Source organism: Carcharodon carcharias, chromosome 6 (genome assembly GCF_017639515.1).
Source record: "Carcharodon carcharias isolate sCarCar2 chromosome 6, sCarCar2.pri, whole genome shotgun sequence".
Lineage (NCBI taxonomy): Eukaryota > Metazoa > Chordata > Chondrichthyes > Lamniformes > Lamnidae > Carcharodon > Carcharodon carcharias.
Window position 1 is genome coordinate 138,995,422 of NC_054472.1, and position 21,672 is coordinate 139,017,093.

General features: G+C 44.5%; 1 protein-coding gene across 5 annotated transcripts in view; it reads right to left on the reverse strand.

Moving 5' to 3' along the window:
• The window catches only part of virma (vir like m6A methyltransferase associated), a 121,738-nt gene extending 112,408 nt beyond the window's left edge, over positions 1 to 9,330 (reverse strand). For 4 of the 5 annotated variants that reach the window (XM_041189286.1, XM_041189289.1, XM_041189287.1 and 1 more), the window contains exon 1: positions 9,254 to 9,330. In XM_041189286.1, coding sequence (XP_041045220.1) covers positions 9,254 to 9,313 — 60 coding nt within the window. In that variant the 5' untranslated portion in view covers positions 9,314 to 9,330. The remainder of the gene's footprint in view (positions 1 to 9,253) is intronic. The other variant, XM_041189285.1, reaches the window with a different exon arrangement.
• Positions 9,331 to 21,672: the final 12,342 nt, after the last annotated feature.

Below are 21,672 nucleotides of genomic sequence, written 5' to 3' on the forward strand. Positions count from 1 at the left end.
CGGTCATTGCCTGGCACTTATGTGGCACAAATGTTACTTGCCATGTATCAGCCCAAGCCTGAATATTGTCCAGATCTTGCTGCATATAGACATGGCCTTCTTCAGTATCTGAAGAGTCATGAATGGTGCTGAACATTGTGCAATCATCAGCAAACATCCCCACTTCGGACCTTATGATGGTGGGAAGGTCACTGATGAAGCAGTTGTAGATGGTCTAGGGTCACACATGAAGAATGACCACTTATGTAACAGATCGTAATGCCTTAACATGTCATCAGCATTTGGTGAGCAAAGGGGCGAATATCAAAGTGCACGCATATAATGAAAATATCCCAACGCTACAAAAATCCCACTGCCCTCACATTTCTTTGAGCGGGATAAGCTACAGCATACTCCAATACTACTTCTTTTCACATTTCCTATCATTTTCTTTCCTCTCCTATGGCATCAGCTCCTTTCGGTTTCACAGGCTCTGGATGCCATCAGCTACCTCATCAATTTCACCATTCTCCATGAGCATGTCAGCACACTATCTAAAAGCAGAAAATAAATGAATTTCATCCTGCCCTCACCCAACATCCTGCACAGACTCAATGAAGGTCGCTGGATTACAGAATGCCGGCCAATTTTTACCTATCTAATCCAAGGGCACTAATGCCAATCCTGCCACCACACCAAAGATTTGATCGATGGATGAAAGAAAAGGGAGTTGAAGGGATGTCCAAACAAGGTGGTTAAATTTGACTTGGATTATTTATTTGAATACAGGGTAAACAAAGACAAAGACCGATCTGGCCAAACAGCCTCTTTCTGTATTGAATTTCTATGTACCAGCTGGCTCAGCAAAGATTGAGCATCCCACACAAGCCCTTCTATATGGCTCAAGTAATCACTGCTGAAGCAGCTGAGTAATCAAATGAGCAGCACAATGTAACTGTAGTTCAGCCAGATACAATAGTCAAGGGAGATTGGCAGTGCCCTCTCTGGTGCTAACAGGGGAAAAACACGACCCTCCAAGACAGAATCTTTCCAGGTTCCATTAACGAGTCTTGTCAGCTGGTCAACCATTAGTCACCCCCTGGAAAACTGAGGGCCCTCCTGACATTGAAGATTGCTGAGTTTGCCAGAGAGTTGACCTTTTTCCAAAATTTCATTATAACACCCTGAAGCCACCTTGACACCAATAAGATGTTATTCCCCACTGCAAGCACACACAAAAAGTGCTCTGTCATATGTGGATGAATGAGCTGGTGAAAAATAGGAATTTTAGACTGAATGTAATTCAGTTAACAGGACATAACAAAACGAATACCAAAAAACTAAATATTTGGAATGAAATGCTTATTTATTTATTAAGTCAGGATGGTGAATGATTTGGATGGGAACTTGCAGGTGGTGATGTTCCCATCTAATTGCTGCCCTTGCCCTTCTAGACAGTAGTGTTCGTGGGTTTGGAAGGTGCTAAGGAGCCTTGTAGATGGTACACACTGCTCCTACTGTGTTGGTGGTAGAGGGAATGAATGTTTGTGGATGGGGTGTCAATCAAGCAGGTTGCTTTGTCCTGGATGGTGTCAAGCTTCTTGAGTGTTGTTGGAGCTGCACTCATCCAGACAAGCGGGGAGTATTCCATCGCACATTATATTTATAATATAAAACATTACAAGAATGTTGCAACAGAAAAATATATTGGGTCATAGCAGTCTATAGAGTATAAAACAGGTAAAATAATTGATTTTGATAAATTATCAACCCCAACACATGCAAACGGAGGTGGAACACGTTCCCTTGTACCTCCTCTCTCCTCACTGTCCAAGCCACATATAATCCTTCCAAGTGAAGCACTAATTTGCACGTACTTCTTTCAATTTAGTCCACTATATTTGCTGCTCATAATGTGATCTGTTACACTGGAGAGACCAAATGCAGGTTGGGTGACCACTGTGCATAATACCTCCGTTCAATCAGCGAGCATGACCCCGAGCTTCTGGTCTGTCATTTTAATTCTCCAGCTTGCTCTCACACAGACTTCTGTCTTCAGCCTGCTGTTCACAGAATCACACAGTGCAGAAGAGGCCCTTCGGCCTATCGGGTCTGCACTGACACGTGAGAAACACCTGACCTACCTACCTACCTAACTAATCCCATTTACCAGCACTTGACCCATAGTCTTGAATGTTATGACGTGCCAAGTGCTCATCCAGGTACTTTTTAAAGAATATGAGGCAACCCGCCTCCACCACCCTCCCAGGCAGTGCATTCCGGAACGTCACCACCCTCTGGGTAAAAAAGTTTTTCCTCACATCCCCCCTAAACCTCCTGCCCTTCACCTTGAACTTATGTCCTCTTGTGACTGACCCTTCAACTAAGGGGAACAACTGCTCCCTATCCACCCTATCCATGCCCCTCATAATCTTGTATACCTCGATCAGGTCACCCCTCAGTCTTCTCTGCTCCAAAAAAAACAACCCAAGTCTATCCAACTTCTCTTCATAACTTAAATGTTTCATCCCAGGCAACATCCTGGTGAATCTCCTCTGCACCCCCTCCAGGGCAATCACATCCTTCCCATAATGTGGCGACCAGAAGTGTACACAGTACTCCAGTTGTGGCCTCATCAAGGTGCTACACAACTCCAACATGACCACCCTACTTTTCTAATCTGTGTCTCAATTGATAAGGGCAGTGTCCCATATACCTTTTTCACCACCCTACGAACATGCCCCTCCGCCTTCAGAGATCTATGGACACACACGCCAAGGTCCCTTTGTTCCTCAGAACTTCCTAATGTCATGCCATTCATTGAATACTTCCTTGTCAAATTACTCCTTCCAAACTGTATCACCTCACACTTCTCAGGGTTAAATTCCAACTGCCACTTATCTGCCCATTTGGCCATCCTGTCTATATCTTCCTGTAGCCCAAGACACTCAACCTCACTGTTAACCACCCGGCCAATCTTTGTGTCTTCCGCAAACTTACTAATCCTACCCCTAATATAGTATTCTATGTCGTTTATATAAATGACAAATAATTGGGGACCCAGCACAGATCCCTGTGGTATGCCACTGGACACTGGCTTCCAGTCACTAAAGCATCCTTCTGTCATCACCCTCTGCCTCCTACAACTAAGCCAATTTTGAATCCGCCTTATCAAATTACCCTGTATCCCATGTGCATTTGCCTTCTTTATAAGTCTCCCATGTGGGACCTTGTCAAAGGCTTTGCTGAAATCCATATAAACTACATCAACTGCACTACCCCTAATCTGCACACCTGGACACCTCCTCAAAAAATTCAATCAAATTTGTCAGGCATGACCTCCCTCTGACAAAGCCATGCTGACTATCCCTGATCAAACCTTGCCTCTCCAAGTGGAGACAGATTCTCTCCTTCAGAATTTTCTCCAATTGTTTCCCTACCACTGACATGAGACTCACTGGCCTGCAGTTCCCTGACTTATCTCTACAACACTTCTTAAATAGCGGAACCATATTAGCTGTTCTCCAGTCCTTTGGCACCTCCCCCATGGCCAGAGAGGAATTAAAAATTTGGGTCAGAGCCTCTGCGATCTCCTCCCTTGCCTCCCTCAGCAGTCTGGGATGCAAATCATCTGGACCTGGAGATTGGACCACTTTTAAGCCTGCCAACACCTCTAATATCTTGTCACTGCCTATATCAATTTGCTTAAGAACCTTGCAGTCTCTCTCCCTGAGTTTGATACCTTCATCCTCATTCTCTTGGGTGAAGACGGATGTGAAGTATTAATTCAACACTCTAGCGATGTCATCTGGCTCCACCCATAAATTGCCCCCTTGGTCCCTTATGGACCCTACTCCTTCCCTGGTTATCCTCTTCCCATTGATATACTTATGGAATATCTTGGGATTTTCCCTACTTTTACCAGCCAGAGCTTTCTCTAGTGAAGCTCAATGTAAGCCTGAGGAACAGCACCTCATCTTTCAATTTGGTACTTCATAGCCTTTCAGACTCAACACCACTTCAACCATTTCAGACTGTAAACTCTGTTCTTCATTTTGTTTCCTTTTCTTTGCATATTTTGAATTATCTCTTATTTTCAATTTCAGACAGTAGCACACCTGCTCTGGGCACATCACAGGCCTTCCTTTTGTCTTTGTCCCATCCACCCCTTGCTCAAAACCTATCACATTTCTAAGTTGTCCAAGTTCTGATGAAAGGTCATCAACCTGAAACATTGACTCCATTTCTCTCCACAGATGCTGCCTGACCTGCGTTTCTAGAATGTTCTGTTTTTATTTAAAGTAAAAAGGTTTCTTTATATTATAGATTGGATTTAGGACAGCTGTTGAAGAGCTCTGATCTTTCAAATTTTGAACACAAACACACACACACACACACACACACACACACACACACACACACACACACACACACACACACACACACACAGACAATTGCTAACTCAAGAGCACTGCAAGCACTCATAATTTACAACAAGTGGTTTCCAAAATCCATCATATTTTATCCAGAAGGAGGGCATGTGGCCCATCAGGCTGTGCCCAATCTTTAGAAGAGTTATCCAACTAGTCTCATTCCCTTGCACTTTCCATAGAGCCCTGCATGTTCCATTATAACACACATATCTCAAAATAATTAAGTGTGTGCGCTGTCCACTGTTCTGTATTATGCTCATAAATTACAGTAGTCCAATAAAATTGCATCTTTTATGAAAACTTCTTCCAAATAAACCAGTTGGTGCATAACAGAAAACTCCCAGCTCTATATCAACATGCAAAAATCACTATATTGACAGATATAAATACAGAATTTTTTTTTACTTCACTGTCCCCATGAAATTGTCCCCTTTTGGTGCCCTTCCTCCTCCCTCTCCCCTCCTCCCCAGCCCCAACCCAAGTGGTGCTTAAAATCAACTATCAGCATGCTGCTTGGAGTTAGGATTTGGTAATAAAAGCCTGTGAAATTCTAGGAAATCAGAAATCCCAGATGGAAAGTCAGTGTGATGTTGATTTTCAGATGCATGGGAACACCATCACCTGGAAGCTCCCCTTCAAGCCACACACCATCCTGACTTGGTAATATATCACCATTTCTTCATTGTCGCTGGGTCAAAATCTTGGAACTCCCTCCCTAACAGCACTGTGGGTGTACCTATACCCCATGGATTGCAGTAGTTCAAAAAAGCAGCTCACCATCACCTTCTCGAGGGCAATTAGGATGGGCAACAAATGCTGGCCCAGCCAGCAACGCCATCATCCTGTAAGTGAATTAAAAAACTTTTTTTTCAAAGAAATACTCAAGGATAAGGCTCTTGTAGGCACTTTCTCAAGCTCAAATCACAAGAGCCTGATAGTCCATGTCACTTATTTAGCAATAAATGAATGAATGTATCCCAATAACAATTTGCATTCATTATAATCAAGTGAGAAGACACCATGCTCTAAAGAATAATCTTACAAACACTCAAATCTTTTATTCTTTAAAGAATTACAGAATTGTTAGTGCAGAAAGAGGCCATTAAGCCCTTCATGTCTGCAACTGTTCTCTGAATGAGCAATTTACCTAGCATCATTCCCCTGCCTTCTCCCTGTAACCCAGCACATTTTTCCTTTTCAGATAACAGCCTAATTCTCTTTTGAATGTCTCAATTCAACCTGCCTCCACCACACTCTCAAGCAATGCATTCCAGACCTTAATCATTCGCTGCATGAAAAAGCTTTTCCTCATGTCAATTTTGGTGCAACACCCCTATTTTGTACTCCTGACACGTTTTTATTTCAGATTTTGTGCATTTCCATTTTTTCCCCCTTTTATTTATATTCACAGTTTTACATTTTCACAGCTCTTACCGGCATTGCTTGCAAGTTAAAACCTAAACCCCTACAATTTGGGACTGAAGTAAGCAACAAACCTCAAAATCAACTAAAGAGCTGCAATTTGAATGTTTCAGTTTTTGGATACTGTCATTAACTAAGGACTTAGCGGTATTCCATATAATGACTAATGGGCCTGAATCTTCTGAAGAGAGCTAACCTTGGATAGCGAGGGACCTTCACTATCTCAGAAATACCCCTGATCTCAGCCGTATTTTCAGTGCTAGGCTGATTCAAACAGGAAATGAGTTTCCCCCCCCCCACAGGATAGGGATAGGGAATTTTTGCCAACAAACTGCCTGAAAAGATACTGATTGAAATGTTTGGTGTTGTTGATAACAATGCATTCCCACCCATTCTCAAAGCATTGGAACAGGACCATTGACAATTCTTCTTCCAGGCCTTTCTTCACCAAACTGTATACTGGAACCCAAGCAGTTCCAGCTCTTGATAAGAGAAAACAGCAGAGGCTGTATTTTCCTTTGGAGCTAATTTGCATGTGTCTGCCAAGGTAGAGATGGTTTTCTGGGCCTATCCCTGGAAAATGGTTGGGGAGCAGGAACTTAGGCGTACAGTACAGTGCAGTCGCAAGCAATCTTCTACCCACGCTGATTTTTTTAAAAATTCATTCTTGGGATGTGGGTGTTGCTGGCTAAGCCAGCATTTATTGCTCATCCCTAACTGTCCATGAGAAGGTGATGGGTAGCTGCCTTCTTGAACCTCTGCAGTCCATGTGTTGTAAGTACACGCACAGTGCACAAAAGAAAATCACATGTGCAGGGGAACTTTTTAATTTTCCTCTTTGCTTATTCTTGAAGCTACCTTTAACCATTGGTCAACCTAGATAACCATCTCAGCTGCCAAAAAGAGTGTGCTAAATCAGCTCTCTGATTTCCTCTTCTTACAGAAAGACACTGCAGACTTCATCGGGTGCAAGTTAATTAACTGTTGAGTAGAGGGAAAAATCAGTTCTATACCTCAACCTTCAAAAGCAACGAAGTAGATTAAATAAGATCAAGATTGTAGATAATTGAATATAAATTTGCTTTTTGAGAAAACACCCAAGCTCCTCAAAGATTTAAGGCAGTGAACACTATGGTATTGATACAGTCCAAGACTGTCTTAAGTTCAAAGGCTACCCTGAGCCAAATTAACCAATTTGAACCATATCTTCCTGTAGAAATATTATTTTCTTCAGCACCCCTGGGGCTGGGAGCTCAAAATTCAGCCAGGATTTCCAATCAACTTCCAAACCCCTGCTGAAGGGTATTTATTTGGGGCAAGTACAGCATCAGACTCACTTCTACTGTCAAAAGCAAAGTGGATGCTGAAAATCTGGAATAAAAACAAAAAATGCTAGAAAAACTCGAAGTCAGGCAGCAACTGTGGAGAGAAACCAAATGAATGTTTCAAGTTGATGACCTTTCATCGGACCTTTGTTTGTTGAAAGGTCATTGACTTGAAACATTAATTCTGCTTCTCTCCACAGATGCTGCCCGACCTGCTGAGTATTTCCAGCATTTTTTGCTTTTATTTCACTTCTAATAACCCTTCAATATCAGCCTGATACTCTGTCTCAGCTCCCAAAAAGCAAAGCCACTTGGACAAGGTTCTGAAGAACAAGAAACACCTTAACTTCAATTTAAATCAACATCTTTAGCAGAAAGAAAAACTGAGATAAAAATAAAGATGCCATAGATAAGGTAACAGCAGTTGGCAAATTACACCTGGGCTTCATATTACAATCTGCCAATTAACTTTACAAGTAATCATTTTATTCTCCAGTATCGCGTAAAATTAAATCTAATTTTCACTGCAAGTCAAGCCATGTTGTACAATTTAACTTCAATTTAAATATGTGGTTTGATCATGAAAGCATGTCATTTGCTGCTGTGCCAGATCTATCCTAGCCAGATTCAATTAAAAAAATACTGAAATAAGTGATACCACAAGCACTGTACAGAACAATATGTAATCAACCACAGAAACAGCAGCATTGTTTAATGCTACTGGACAAGTAATCCAGATGGTCAGGCTAATGTTTTAAGAGGCATGTGTTCAAATCTGGTAGGATTTAAATTCAATTAATTAGTATGTCTGGAATAAAAAGATAATCTCTGTAATGGTGACCACAGAACTATTGGAATGCTGTTAAAACCTGGTTCACTAATGTCCTTTGGGGAAGGAAATCTGCTGGCCTTACCCAGTCTGGCTGTGACTCCAGGTCCACAGCAATGTGCTGACTCAACTGCTCTCTGAAAAGGCCTAGCAAGCCACTCGGCTGTGACAAACTGCTGCAGAGAAAATCGCTTAAATGATTGTCCTTTGGAGATAGGACAATGGCATGTTTCATTCCTATTCTCCATAACTTCATTGCACCCCCTGATGTATTAGAGGCTTATATCACATTTTATCCTTGAAATTACAGTAGGATGTAGCGTACCAACTTTAACTTTTATCTCCAGTACTTTAACAGAATATTTTATTCATTTATTCAAAAATAGAGGAATTCCATGCAGACATATTAAGCATCCATACACTAATTTTCCAACAGCATAATTTGAGGACCTTTGTGATATCCTGCAAACATTTCCAGACAAAATCTAAACCAGACATAATGCCATCATACAAGTAAACCAAACGTTTATTTTTAGCATAGAAAATACAGGCAGCTACGGACGACTCAGTTACAAAACTTTTGAGACAATTGTAACCATCCTACTGGCACTCCTGGTCTATAGAAGTAGTCTCCTTCAATTCTTCAGTCTTGCCCTTTGCACCTTAAAATCTAACCCGTGCAGAATTCAAGCAGATCGGCTAAACAAGTTTAAAATGTTTTTTACTGTCTGACATGTTGATATCCCTGTCAAAAAAGCAGCTTCAACTATTTACCGGCTTGCAATCTACACGTCTCCCTCCCGTTCATCACCAGTCACCCCGGAAAGTTCTACACAGGAAAGCAGGTAGTTTCCTCAAATCAAGTGAAACTACGTTAAAATTCAGTCGCAATTTGCAGATCAGCTCTTGAATATGGTTCTGCTCCTCAACAGGGTGGGGAAAAGGGGGCGGTAACGACCATTTCACCAGAAAGAAAACATAAACAGGACACGCGGGAAGAGGCGGTAAGGGAGACACCAGCAAGCGGAAGCTACAGCACCTGCTGCGCGACCCTAATATTGGCTCAGAACCCCAGCGGGGAAAGCTCTGCGCTCAGTGTACAACCCCAGCCCGATCCCCGCATCTCCTCCTGTTAAAGGCCTAGTCCAGGCTGCGCTCAAGCTGCAGGGCTCCCCGCACTATTAGAATGGCAGTGGAAGCCAAGCAGGCGTGACAGGTGAAGCAGCTCCCGGTGCGTGACTAAAGCGGCGCATCCAGGACTTTACCTCGGAGTTCGGGTGTTTGAACGTGTCTAAAAACAGCAGCTCTGCCGCTGTATCCGCCATGACTCCTCGGCGCGTCACTTCCGCCACAGCCATTTCCGGTGTACGCGGCGCATGCTCGGGAAAGGTGTGCTCACCGCGCATGCTTTGGGTGGTAGGGCGTTTTGACTTTGTCAAGTTGAACATTCGTAGTGGCCGTTATGTTCTTCATGAACATAAGCTTTTAAAAGCAGAAAAATATCTTGTCATCGATAACGGAGCAGAATTAGCAGGCTGTGTTAATCGGACGATTAATGTGTGTGTGGCTACAACTTTCAAGCAGGGACTTCGTTATCGTTGACGAAAAAAACAGTGTCCTTTACACCTTGATTATGAGCGTCGTACCAGAAGGTGTCCAGATTGAAGTTAGCATCTACTGGGACTCTCACGAACCTTTATGAATCAAAAAATTGGAACCGATGGTCCCTCTATCCCTCATGGATAATTTTTGGTCCCTCCTTGTGTCAAGCAAAACCATAATACCACGTTTGGGGGCATTTTCGCCATATTTCACAAGTTACCCATGATGGGTGGAGAAGAGATGCTCTGTCAAGAATACAATATCATTTGTGAAAGGAGTATTACGTTCTTTCAACAATGTCCATATTGGACAATAAAAGGCCACCGCCATCCTTGGCTTGCTAGGTTATTTCTGAAGGCAGTTAAGAGTCAACCACATTGCTGTGGATCTGCAGTAACAGGTAGACCAGACCAGGTAAGGTCAGAGATTTCCTTCCCTAAAGGGCATATAGTGAACCAAATGGGTTTTTGCCACAATTGATGAAAGTTTCATGGTCACTATTACTGAGATTAGCTTTATAATTCCAGATTTTGTTAACAGTTGCCCTGTTGGGATTTGAACTCATGTCCCCAGAGCATTATCACAACACCACCACCTCCCCCAATAAGTTGGGTCACAATGGACAATTGCTCCTCCAGGAGAGATAGGCTATGTGAGTATCTCATTCATTTCTTAAAGCTGGAGTGCACATTGTAGGTAAATCCAAAAATTGCCCATGTATTCTTATAATTCCAAGTTTCTCCATGAGAGAAAGATTTTTGTTAGGTAATGGATATGGAACCGAGACTCATGAATAGAATTGAGATACAGAAAAGCCATGAACTATTGAATGGGAGAACAAGATCAAGAGGTTGAATGACCCGTTCTTACTCTTATATTCCTAATAAACATAAGTGAAAGGATTGTAAGTAAATTTCCCCTGAACTATGCTGTTCTCTATGGACATGATCTTTGGAACATGTCAAACACAAAAAAATTCCACAAACAGAAAAAGGACCTGTATATGGTGCTCGTTATCCTGGCCAAGGCTTTTGACACTGGAAACTGGGAAGGCTGGTGGAAAGTTCTGTACAACTGTGGAAGCCCTGAAAAGATGATTGATGTCACCCGTTCATTTCACAATAGTATAGTGGCTAGCATAATACAAAATGGTACATCACATGCCTTTACTGTCACCAGCAGCACCAAGCAAGGCTGTGTATTTGCTCCAGCTCTGTTTGTCTTATACTTTTCGACCATGCTCCAGTTGGCACTCAAAGATCTTGACACAAGTACACATTCAATTCAGGACAGATGACAACCTCTTCAACTTGCGAAGGCTCAAGACTTGCACAAAGGCTACTGAACAGCTAGTGGGTGAACTGTTGTTTGAGGTTGACTGCGCTCTTACAGCACATACTCCGGAGGACATTCAGCTGCTTGTTGATCACTTTGACCTAGCCTCAGAACACTTTGGCCTTACAATAATTCTCAATGTATCATCCCACCCCTCACCATGTAGTCCGAGACTCCCAATGTCACTGTCAACAACATCTTCCATTCAGTACAGATGTTTACTATCTTGGGAGTATCCTCTCCACAAACACTACACTGGATGACAAAATCAACAATCACCTGGCCAAAGCAAGCTCAGCATTTGGTACTTTAACTCTCAGACTTTGGAAAGAGCATGGAGTTTGTCCCAGAACAATGGTCAAAGTCTACTATGCAGTGATCCTTACATCACTTATTTATGGTTATGAGACTTGGACAACTTTCCAGCATCACATAAAGCAACTAGAACCATTCCATCTCCACTGTCTGAGATCTATTTGCAACATTAGGAGGCAGGACAAATCCCCAACACCAAAGGTTTTTGCAAAGTGCTGCATACCTGGCATTGAGAGCATGCTCATCATAGCTCAGCTTTGCATGGAGGGTTCCTGCATACCAAAGGCAGCACCCTTCAGCCATCCGAGCATGGGAACCCACACCACAAAACATACCAAATTTAGATATAAAGACAATGTGAAAGCCAACATCAGAGCTTGCATGCTGGATCAAAATAAATGGGAAAAAACAACCTTGGACAGACCCAAATGGAAAAGTCTCCGTCATCAAGCAATTTTGACATTTGAGCAGAACAGAGTCAAGTGCCTTCGGGATAAGCAAGTAGGGCACAAAACCAATGCGTCTGTCCATCCCTCCAACATTGACTTCATATGCAAATTGAGACTTGGCTAAACATCACACATTAGACGACATCATCCTAGTCTGTGAATTTTTTTCTTCTTTCTTGCTGAACACTGATTCATCAAAGCAACAGGAGAATCCAGCATCATGCCATTCTATGTAGTCTTGAGTAAAGTCATAATCTAAAGGAGCTGTTGTTGCGTAGGGTGGGGAAAACTGCTGGTATGATAGTTTGCATCCTTGATGTCAACCTTTATTCTTCAGACTGCTGGACCTGTGGAACCTGCATCACATTGCCAGTTTCTCATTTTTCCCTTTTACCCATCTATCCTCATCCTTTACACAGATAGTCTATGTCTTGATGGAACAAGCTTGAGAGGCTGAAAGGCCTAATCTTGCTCCTATGTTCTTCCTAAACATTGCTTGAGATATTTTGTTCTCTGTGACCTTGAATAAAGCCACAAACTGAAGGAGCTGGCTGGTGCTTGAGGTGGGGGAAGCCCAAGTCAGAGCATTGTGCTGGTGCAATGGTTTGCATTTTTTCTCAGTAGGCTACCTGTTGACTCATGCTTACATTTTTTCTGCAATTTAACTATCCTCTGTATTCCACTTAAACACTTTACAATTTCTAAATTTGGGGGTGACTCCAAACTCAGAGGTGTCGTCATAAAGGTCTACAGCACAGAAAAAGGCCCTTCAGCCCATTAAGTCTGCACTGGTCAAACAAGTACCTAACTATTCTAATCCCATTTTCCAGCACTAGACCCATAGCCTTGTATGCCATGGCTTTGCAAGGGCACATCCAAATACTTCTTAAATGTCATGAGGATTTCTGCCTCTACCACCCTTTCAGGCAATGAGTTCCAGATTCCCAACACCCTCTGGGTGAAATAATTCTTCCTTACATCCCCTCTAAACCTCCTGCCCCTTACCTTAAATCTATGCTGCCTCGTTAATGATCCCTCCATCAAGGGGAAAAGTTCCTTCCTGTTCACCCTATCTCTGCCCCTCATAATTTTATAAACCTCAATCATGCCCCCTCTCAATCTCCTCTGCTCCAGGGAAAATAACCCCAATCTATCCAATCTCTCCTCAAAACTAAAACTCTCCAGCCCAGGCAACGTCCTGGTAAATCTCCTCTGCACTCTCTCTAGTGCAATCACATTCTTCCTATAATGTAGATTCCAGAACTGCACGCAATACTCTAGCTGTGGCCTAACCAGCGTTTTATACAGTTCCAGCATAACCTCCCTGCTCTTATATTCTATGCTTAGGGTAATAAAGGCAAGTATCCCATAAGCCTTCTTAACCACCTCACCTACCTGTCCGGCTATCTTAAGTGACAGGTGGACATGCACACCAAGGTCCCCCTGATCCTCGGTACTTCCCAGGGTCCTACCATTCATTGTGTATTCCTGTGCCTTGTTTGTCCTGCCCAAGTACATCACCTCACACTTATCCGGATTAAATTCCACTTGTCGCTGATCAGCCCATCTGACCAGCCCAGCTATATCCTCCTGTAATCTAAGGCTATCCTCCTCACTATTTACCACCCCACCAATTTTTGTGTCATCCGCAAACTTACTGATCAACCCTCCTACATTCAAGTCTAAATCGTTTATATATACCACAAACAGCAAGGGACCCAACACTGATCCCTATGGAGCCTCACCTGATACAGGCATCTAGTCACAAAAACACCCCTCGACCATCACCCTCTGCTTCCTGCCACTCATCCAATTCTGGATCCAATTTGCCGAATTGTCTTGGATCCCATGGGCTCTTACCTCCATTATCAGTCTCCTTATCAAAAGCCTTGCTGAAGTCCAAGTAGGCTACCTCAAATGCATTGCCCTCATTAACACACCTGGTCACCTCTTCAAAAAATTCAATCAAATTGGGCAGACATGACCTCCCCTTAACAAAACCATGCTGACTGCCCTTGATTAATCCCTGCCTCTCCAAGTGTACATTAATTCTGTCACTCAGAATTGCATGCATTAATTTCCTCACCACTGAGGTTAGACTGACTGGCCTGTAGTTCCCTGGTTTATCCCTCCTCCCTTCTTGAATAAAGGTACCACATTGGCTGTCCTCCAGTCCTCTGGCACCTCTCCTGTGGCTAGAGAGGTATTGAAAAATATTGCCAGCGCCCCTGCTAACTCCTCCCTTGCCTCACTCAACAGCCTGGGATACATTTCATCCGGGCCTGGAGATTTATCTACTTTTAAGCCTGCCAGACCACTTAGAACCTCCTCCCTTTCTATGCCATTTTCTTTAATTATATCACAGTCCTTCTGCCTGATTTCCATACCCACGTTGTCCCTCTCAGTTGTGAACACCAACACAAAGTATTCATTTAGAACCCTACCTACATCTTCCGGCTACACACACAAATTACCACTATGGTCCTTTTGGGCCCTACTCTTTCTATAGTTCTCCTCATACTCTTAATGTACTTGTAAAATAACTTTGGATTTTCCTTTATTTTACCTGCCAATGTTTTTTCATACCCCATTTTTGTTCTCCTAACTTCCTTTTTAAGTTCCCCTCTACACATTCTATACTCCTCTCGGGCTTCCGCTGTTTTGAGCCTTTGGTATCTGCCATAAGCCTTCCTTTTTCTCTTTATCCAATCCTGTACATCCCTCAACATCCAGGGTTCCTTGGATTTGTTGGTCCCACCCTTTGTCTTTACTGGAATATGTTGACCCTGTACTCTCCCCGTTTCTTTCTTGAATGAGTCCCACTGCTCTGATGCAGATTTACCTAAAGGTAGTTGCTCCCAGTCCACTCCGGCCAAATCATATCTGATCTTATTAAAATTGGCCTTCCCCCAATTTAGAACTCTGATTTCTAGCCCATCCTTGTCCTTTTCCAAAACAACCTTGAATCTAACGGAGTTATGATCATTATCTGCAAAATTCTCCCCCAGTGATACCTCTACCACTTGCCTGGCTTCGTTCCCTAAAATTAAGTCCAGGACCACCCCCTCTCTTGCAGGACCTTTGACATAAAGGCTTAAAAAGCTTTCCTAAATGCATTTTAAGAATTCCACTCCCTCTAAACCTATCACACTATGACTTACCCAGTTAATGTTGGGGAAGTTGAAATCCCCCACTATTACTACCCTATTATTTTTACACTTCTCTAAAATTTGCCTGCATATCTGCTCTTCTATTTCTCTCTGACTGTTTGGGGGCCTATAGTACACTCCCAGCAATGTGATTGCTCCTTTTTTGTTTTCTAGTTCTACCCATATGGCTTAATTCGAGGAGCCTTCTAAGATGTCATCCCTCCTTACTGCTTTAATCAATTCCTTGATCAATATTGCAATACCCCCTCTTTTACCTCCTTCCCTGTCTCGCCTGAAGACCCTATATCCTGGAATATTGAGCTGCCAATCCTGCCCCTCTCTCAACTATGTCTCTGTGACAGCAATGACATCATACCTCCATGTGTTAATTTGTGCCCTCAACTAATCTGCCTTATTCATCAGACTCCTTACATTAAAATAAATACCATCCAACCTTGCCAAACTCCCTTGTGCCTTAACTGGCCTATAATGTCTATGCCTTCCAGACTCACTTGCTTTCTCTTCTAATTTTGGCTGTGCATCTCCCCCTGTTGAACCTCCTCTCAGGATCCCATCCCCCTGCCACATTAGTTTAAATCCTCCCCAACAGCACTCGCAAACCTCCCTGCAAGGATGTTGGGCCCATTCCAATTCAGGTGCAACATGTATGCCATGTACAGGTCCCACCGCCCCCAGAAATGGTCCTAATGTCTCAGAAATCTAAAGCCCTCCCTCCTGCACCATCTCCAGCCATTCATTCACCTGGACAAACCCCCTATTTCTGTACTCTCTAATGCGTGGCACCAGAAGTAATCCAGAGATTACTACCTTTGAGGTCCTGTTTTTTAATCTGTTTCCTAGCTCCCTAAATTCTGCTTGCTGGACCTCATCCCTCTTTCTACCTATGTCGTTGGTATCAATATGTACCACGATCTCTGTCTGTTTGCCCTCCCCCTTTAGAATGCCCTGCAGCCATTCAGTGACATCCTTGACCCTGGCACTAGGGAAGCAACATACCATCCTGGAGTCATGTCTACAGTCGCAGAAACGCCTGTCTGTTCCTCTTACTATTGAGTCTCCTACCACTATTGCTCTTGCCCTCTTTTTCCTCCCCCCCTGTGCAGTTGAGTCACTCACAGTAACATGAGCATGGCTGCACTCCCCGTCATTTTCACCATTTTCCAACATGGAAAAACGGTTCTCAAGAGAGATGCACCCTTGGGATTTTCCTGACTACCTGCCCGACACCTTTCTTCTGACCTATGGTCACCCATTCCCTCTTTGTCTGCACTTCCATAAGCTGTGGGGTGACCACGTCTAAAATCGTGCTATCCACGAAACTCTCAGCCTCGCAGATGCACCTCAGTGCCTCCAGCTGCTGCTCAAAAACTGCTCCGAAACTTGGAGCGCAAGTAGCTATAGCTGGTGGCACTTCCTGCACATGTGGTTGGTCAGAGCGCAGGGAGCCGAATAGGACTTCCCACATGTTGAAGGCGGTACATAACACGGGACTGAGCCGCCCTGCCATGCCTCTAATTGAAAAAAAAACGTACTTCAAGTTAAATACAGTAAAAAAGTTAAATTTTTTATGTACTTTAAATAAAAACTAGAACCCTTACCTTTCCTTAGCTTAATCTATTTTAAACTGGGGAGAAAAAACTTATCCACTACTGTCCAATCAGCTCTCACCTTTGTGCTGACATCACATTTTGAAGCTTCCCTGCACTCGTGCTGATTCTGATCTCTCCGCCGCTCTCTCGTGATGTCACTCTTGTTATTTTCAACAAAAACTGATTGCAGGACACTCTTCCCAGACTGCTTCACAGCAATGCTGACTGCAGGACACTTCCCAGTCTGCTTCATCGCGATTCTGACTGCAGGACACTCTTCCCAGACTTTTTTTTTGGAAAAATATACTTTATTCATAAAACAACTGAAAGAACATTACAAAACATTTCTAAATGGCCATAAAAAAAATGCAATCAGATTCAACTTTTACACATCGTTCACGAGGTGCTTCAATACAATCAATGAATATTACAGTCATTTCAATATGGTCATTACAGACGCTCAGACAGTGCAATGGTATTCGAGTTATCGACATACATCATGTTGTACTCTGCAGTGCTTCAATACAATTATGATACATTTAGTATTCACTACATACATTTATTGTGAGTCATACAGCCCAAGGGGTCTATACCTTTCCCAGCCCCTCGGTGCACTAAGGCAGAAAGGTGTTAGACAGCGACCTTTCCCCATCTTCACTGCGATGCTGACTGCAGGACACTCTTCCCAGACTGCTTCACCGTGATGCTGACTGCAGGACACTCTTCCCAGACTGCTTCACCATGATGCTGACTTCAGGACACTCTTCCCAGGCTTTTCTTTTTGGAAAAATATACTTTATTCATAAAATATCTGAAAGAACATTACAAAACATTTCAAAATGGCCTTCACAAAAGGAGCAATCATATTCAACTTTTACACATGGATCACGAGGTGCTTCAATACAATGAATATTATCGTCATTTCAATATGATCCTTACAGACAGACAGTGCAATGGAATTGGAGTTATTGGCATACATCATCTTGCAGTCTGAGGTGCTTCAATACAATTATGATACATTTAGTATTCATACCATCTTTTGTGATTTGTACAGCATGAGGGGTCTGTACAATTCCCAGCCCCTTGGGGCACTATGGAAGAAAGGTCTTAGACAGTGACCTTTCCCCATTTCACCTTTGTGGCAGCTGGCCCAAGCTGTAGTGCATCCCTCAGCTCATAGTCCTGGACCTTGGCAGTCTGCAACATTCGGTTGGGGTCAACTCATTGCACTGAAACACCAACAAATTTCGAGCAGACCAAAGAGCATCTTTCACCAAGTTGATGATCCTCCAGCTGCAGTTGATGTTTGTCTCGGTGTGCGTCCCTGGGAACAGCCCATAGAGCACAAAGTGCTGGGTCACAGCACTGCTCAGGATGAACCTCAACAAAAACCGCTGCATCTCTCTCCAGACCTTTGCAAAGGCACATTCCACAAGTTGCTGAACAATGGCCTCTTGCCCACCACAGCCACCTCGAGGCAACGTGCAGAGGGGGTGAGACTCCTGGCATGTCGGAAGGATCTGACGGGGAGGGCTTTCTCACCACCAGCCAAGTTACATCTTGGTGCTTGTTGGAAAGTTCTGGCGATGAGGCATTCTGCCAAATGACTTTGACAGTCTGCTTGGGGAACCATCCAACAGGATCCACCATCTCCTTTTCCCGCAGGGCCTATAGGACGTTACATGCCAACCACTACCTGATAGACTTATGGTCAAAGGTGTTTCTGCATAAATTTTTCCACGAGGGGCAGGTGGTACGGCATGGTCCAACTACTTGGAGCGTTCTGCGGCAGCGTGGCCAGACCCATCCTTTGCAACACGGGGACAGATAGAACCACAGCACGTAGTGACACTTGGTGTTTGCGTACCGAGGTTCCACGCACAGCTTGATGCAGCCGCACACAAAGGTAGCCATCAGGATGAGGGTGATGTTGGGCATGTTTTTTCCCCTCTAGAGGCTTGTACATCGCGTCCCTGTGAACATAATCCATTTTTGACTTCCAGTTAAGGTGAAAGATGGCTTGGGTGATCGCCACTGTGCAGGAGTGAGGAATGGGCCAGACCTGCGCCGCGTACAGCAACACCAAGAGAGCGTCATACCTGATGATCAGGTTCTTACCCGCAATGGAGAGGGAGCGTTGCTCCCAAATCCCCAGTTTTCTTTCCACCGTAGCCATTCACTCCTTCCAGTTTCTAACGCATGCCCTGATCCCTCTGAACCATATCCCCATCACCTTCAGGCCATCTGACCTGACGGTGAGGGGGACAAAGGATCAGTCAGCCCAGTTCCCAAAGAACATGGCCTCGCTCTTGCCACGATTTACCTTGGCTCCCGAGGCCAATTCAAACTGGTCGCAGATGTTGATCAGTCTGCGCACCGACAGCGGATCCGAGCAGAAGATGGTGACATCGTCCATGTATAGGGAAGCTTTGACCTGAGTGCCTCCACTGCCTGGGATCGTCTCTCCTTATGCCCAGATCCTTCCTGATGGACTCAGCAAAGGGTTCTATGCAACACACAAACAGGACGGGGGAAGAGGGCAGCTCTGCCTGACTTCAGATTTAATTGGAAAGCTATCTGATTCCTACCCATTGATTGAATCTGCGCTATTGATGTTATTGTAGAGCTGTTGGATCCAGTTCCGGATTCCCTCCCCAAACCCCATTTTGGGAGCACATCCATCATGTAGATGTGCGATATTCTGTCAAAGGCCTCCTGATCTAGGCTGATAAGTCAAGTGTCCACATCCCTATCCTGTACATAGGCAATCATATCCCTGAGTAGCGCAAGGCTGTCAGAGATCTTCCTGCCGGACACAGCGCAGATCTGGTCAGGGTGGATCACCAACTCCAGAGCAGACTTGACCTGATTGGCGATGACCTTGGACAGAATCTTAGAGTGCACCTTCAGCAGTGAAATGGGTCGCCAATTTCTAATTTCCTCCCTTTCCCCATTCCGCTTGTAGATCAGGGTAATGATACCTTTTCTCATGGATTCTGACATGCTGCCGGCCAGATGCATGCTGTCATACACTTCTAGCAGGTCTGGGCCAATCCAGTCCTACAGAGCCGAATACAACTCAGCCGGTACACCGTTGCTTTCAGGAATCTTACTGTTCTCGAAGGATTCAAGGGCCTTAGTCAGTTCATCAGGAGTTAGAGGTTTGTCCAGATTCTCCTGTGTACTGTCGTCTAAGACCTCCGTGATAGAGGAGAGGAAGGACTGGGAGGCTGCGCTGTCTGTGGGCTTCACTTCATACAATCTGGCATAAAAGGATTTGGTGATCCTCAAAATGTCAGACTGCGATGACTTTACTGAACCGTCGTCTTCCTTCAGGCTGCTGATCACAGAGCTCTCTCTGTGTACCTTTTGGAAGAAGAAACATGAGCACATCTCATCCTGCTTCACGGAGCAGACCTTGGACCGGAAGATGATCTTGGAGGACTCCGAGGCAAAGAGTGAGGCTTGCTGGTTCTTCACCTCTTGGAGTTCCTTCTTGCCACCGACACCCATCGACTGCAGCCAGAGCAGGTTCTGCATGTTTTTCTGGAGTCAGGACATTTCCCTCTGTTCCTTTCTAACTTTCTGGACGCCTTAGAGAATGAAAAACCTCTTGATGTTTTTCTTGATCGCTTCCCACCAGTGTGTCAGGGATTCAAGGAGGCGTTTCACGGTTCTCCAACCTTTCTAATCCCTTTTGAGTTCCTCAGTGTTTTCTGGGGTCAGCAGTTGCACATTCAGCTTCCATGTCCCCCTGCCAGCCCTCTGGTTTTCCGGTAATTGACAGTCAGCCAGTAGGAGGCAGTGGTCAGAGAAGAACACCGGCTTGACGTCGGTGGATCTGACTGTGAACACATGGGACACAAACAGGAAGTCTATCCTGGAACGGATGGACACGTTTGGCCGCGACCAGGTGTTTCTATGCTGCGCTCCGTCTGCAGGGTTGCTGAAGACGCCATGCAGCTTGGCATTCTTTACTGTTTCCATCAGGGACCTGGATGTGGCGTCCAATCTGCTGTCGGCCCTGCCGGATTGTCCAGCCGCACCAATGATGCAGTTGAAGTCACCACCCAGAATAACCGGCCTGGAAGTTGCCAGCAGCAGTAGGAGCTGCTGAAAGACTGCCAGCCACTCGCTCTTTTGAGCCGGGGTATAGACGTTAATTAACCAGAGTGGAACATTTTTATACATTACGTCTGCTATGAGCAGGCGCACGCTCACCACCTCCTTAACCTCAGAGACGGTGAAGTTGCCTCCCCGCTGCAGAATACCCAGGCCAGAGGAATGTGAGTCGTTTCCTTCCAACCAGATTGATGGCCCATGAGACCACCATCGTGACCATTATCTGTAGGAGCTGAGGTGAGGTATTGCACACTCCTGCAGAAACAGCAAGTCAACTTTGACCTTATCAAGATAATCCAAGGCTGCAACACATCGTGTAATAGATTTAATGCTACACACGTTTATGGATACAATCTTTATCCCCATTTTTAAAGCATCTTGTCGCTTTACAAACCTGTTGTCTTTGAGAGTTCCAGACCTTTGGTCTGCTCCTGCATAACAATAGAGTTCACAAATTGTCTCACTTTGAATGGGCTGAGGAAACTATCCTGAACCACCCCATGGGGGTTCATGCAAGAAACGAGCTTTGAATTGTTCTCTGTTGGAGAAGTCTCTCTGATCCACTCCCCATCTGGGGTGCTGGTGCTCCTGGCTTCCCGGAAATGGAGTGCGCTGCGCGCTTCACTGCTCCCAGATTCCTGGGGCTGGGGTGCGCTGGCCACTTCAAGTTGTGGGCAAAGTTGGGGTGCACAGGTCTCCTCATTGTCTCCAATTTTCTGGAGCTCGGGTGCCTCGTCCTCCAACTCCCTCGAGCTTTGCCGCTTCTTCTGTTGGTGCTGCCCTTGCCCTTCTTCGTCCAAAGAGCAGCAGCCCTTGTCATCCATGTCAGATGGGAGATGCCTCTTGCCACTCATCTGGGAAATGGCTTGATCCCTTCTTAGCCCCTTCTTCTTTTTGGCCCTCTTCACTGGCTGCCACTCCCCCTGATGATTTTCTGCTGGTTCCTCTTTCATTGATTTGCTCTGCTGAGGAGTGGGAGTAGAGAAGCACAAACCATGAAGATAGTGACACTTAATGTGATTAAAAGAAAGTATGTTTTTATTTCTAAAGGATATGATTGAAAAGCAGTGAAATCATCTTAAACTTGTATAGAACCTTGGTG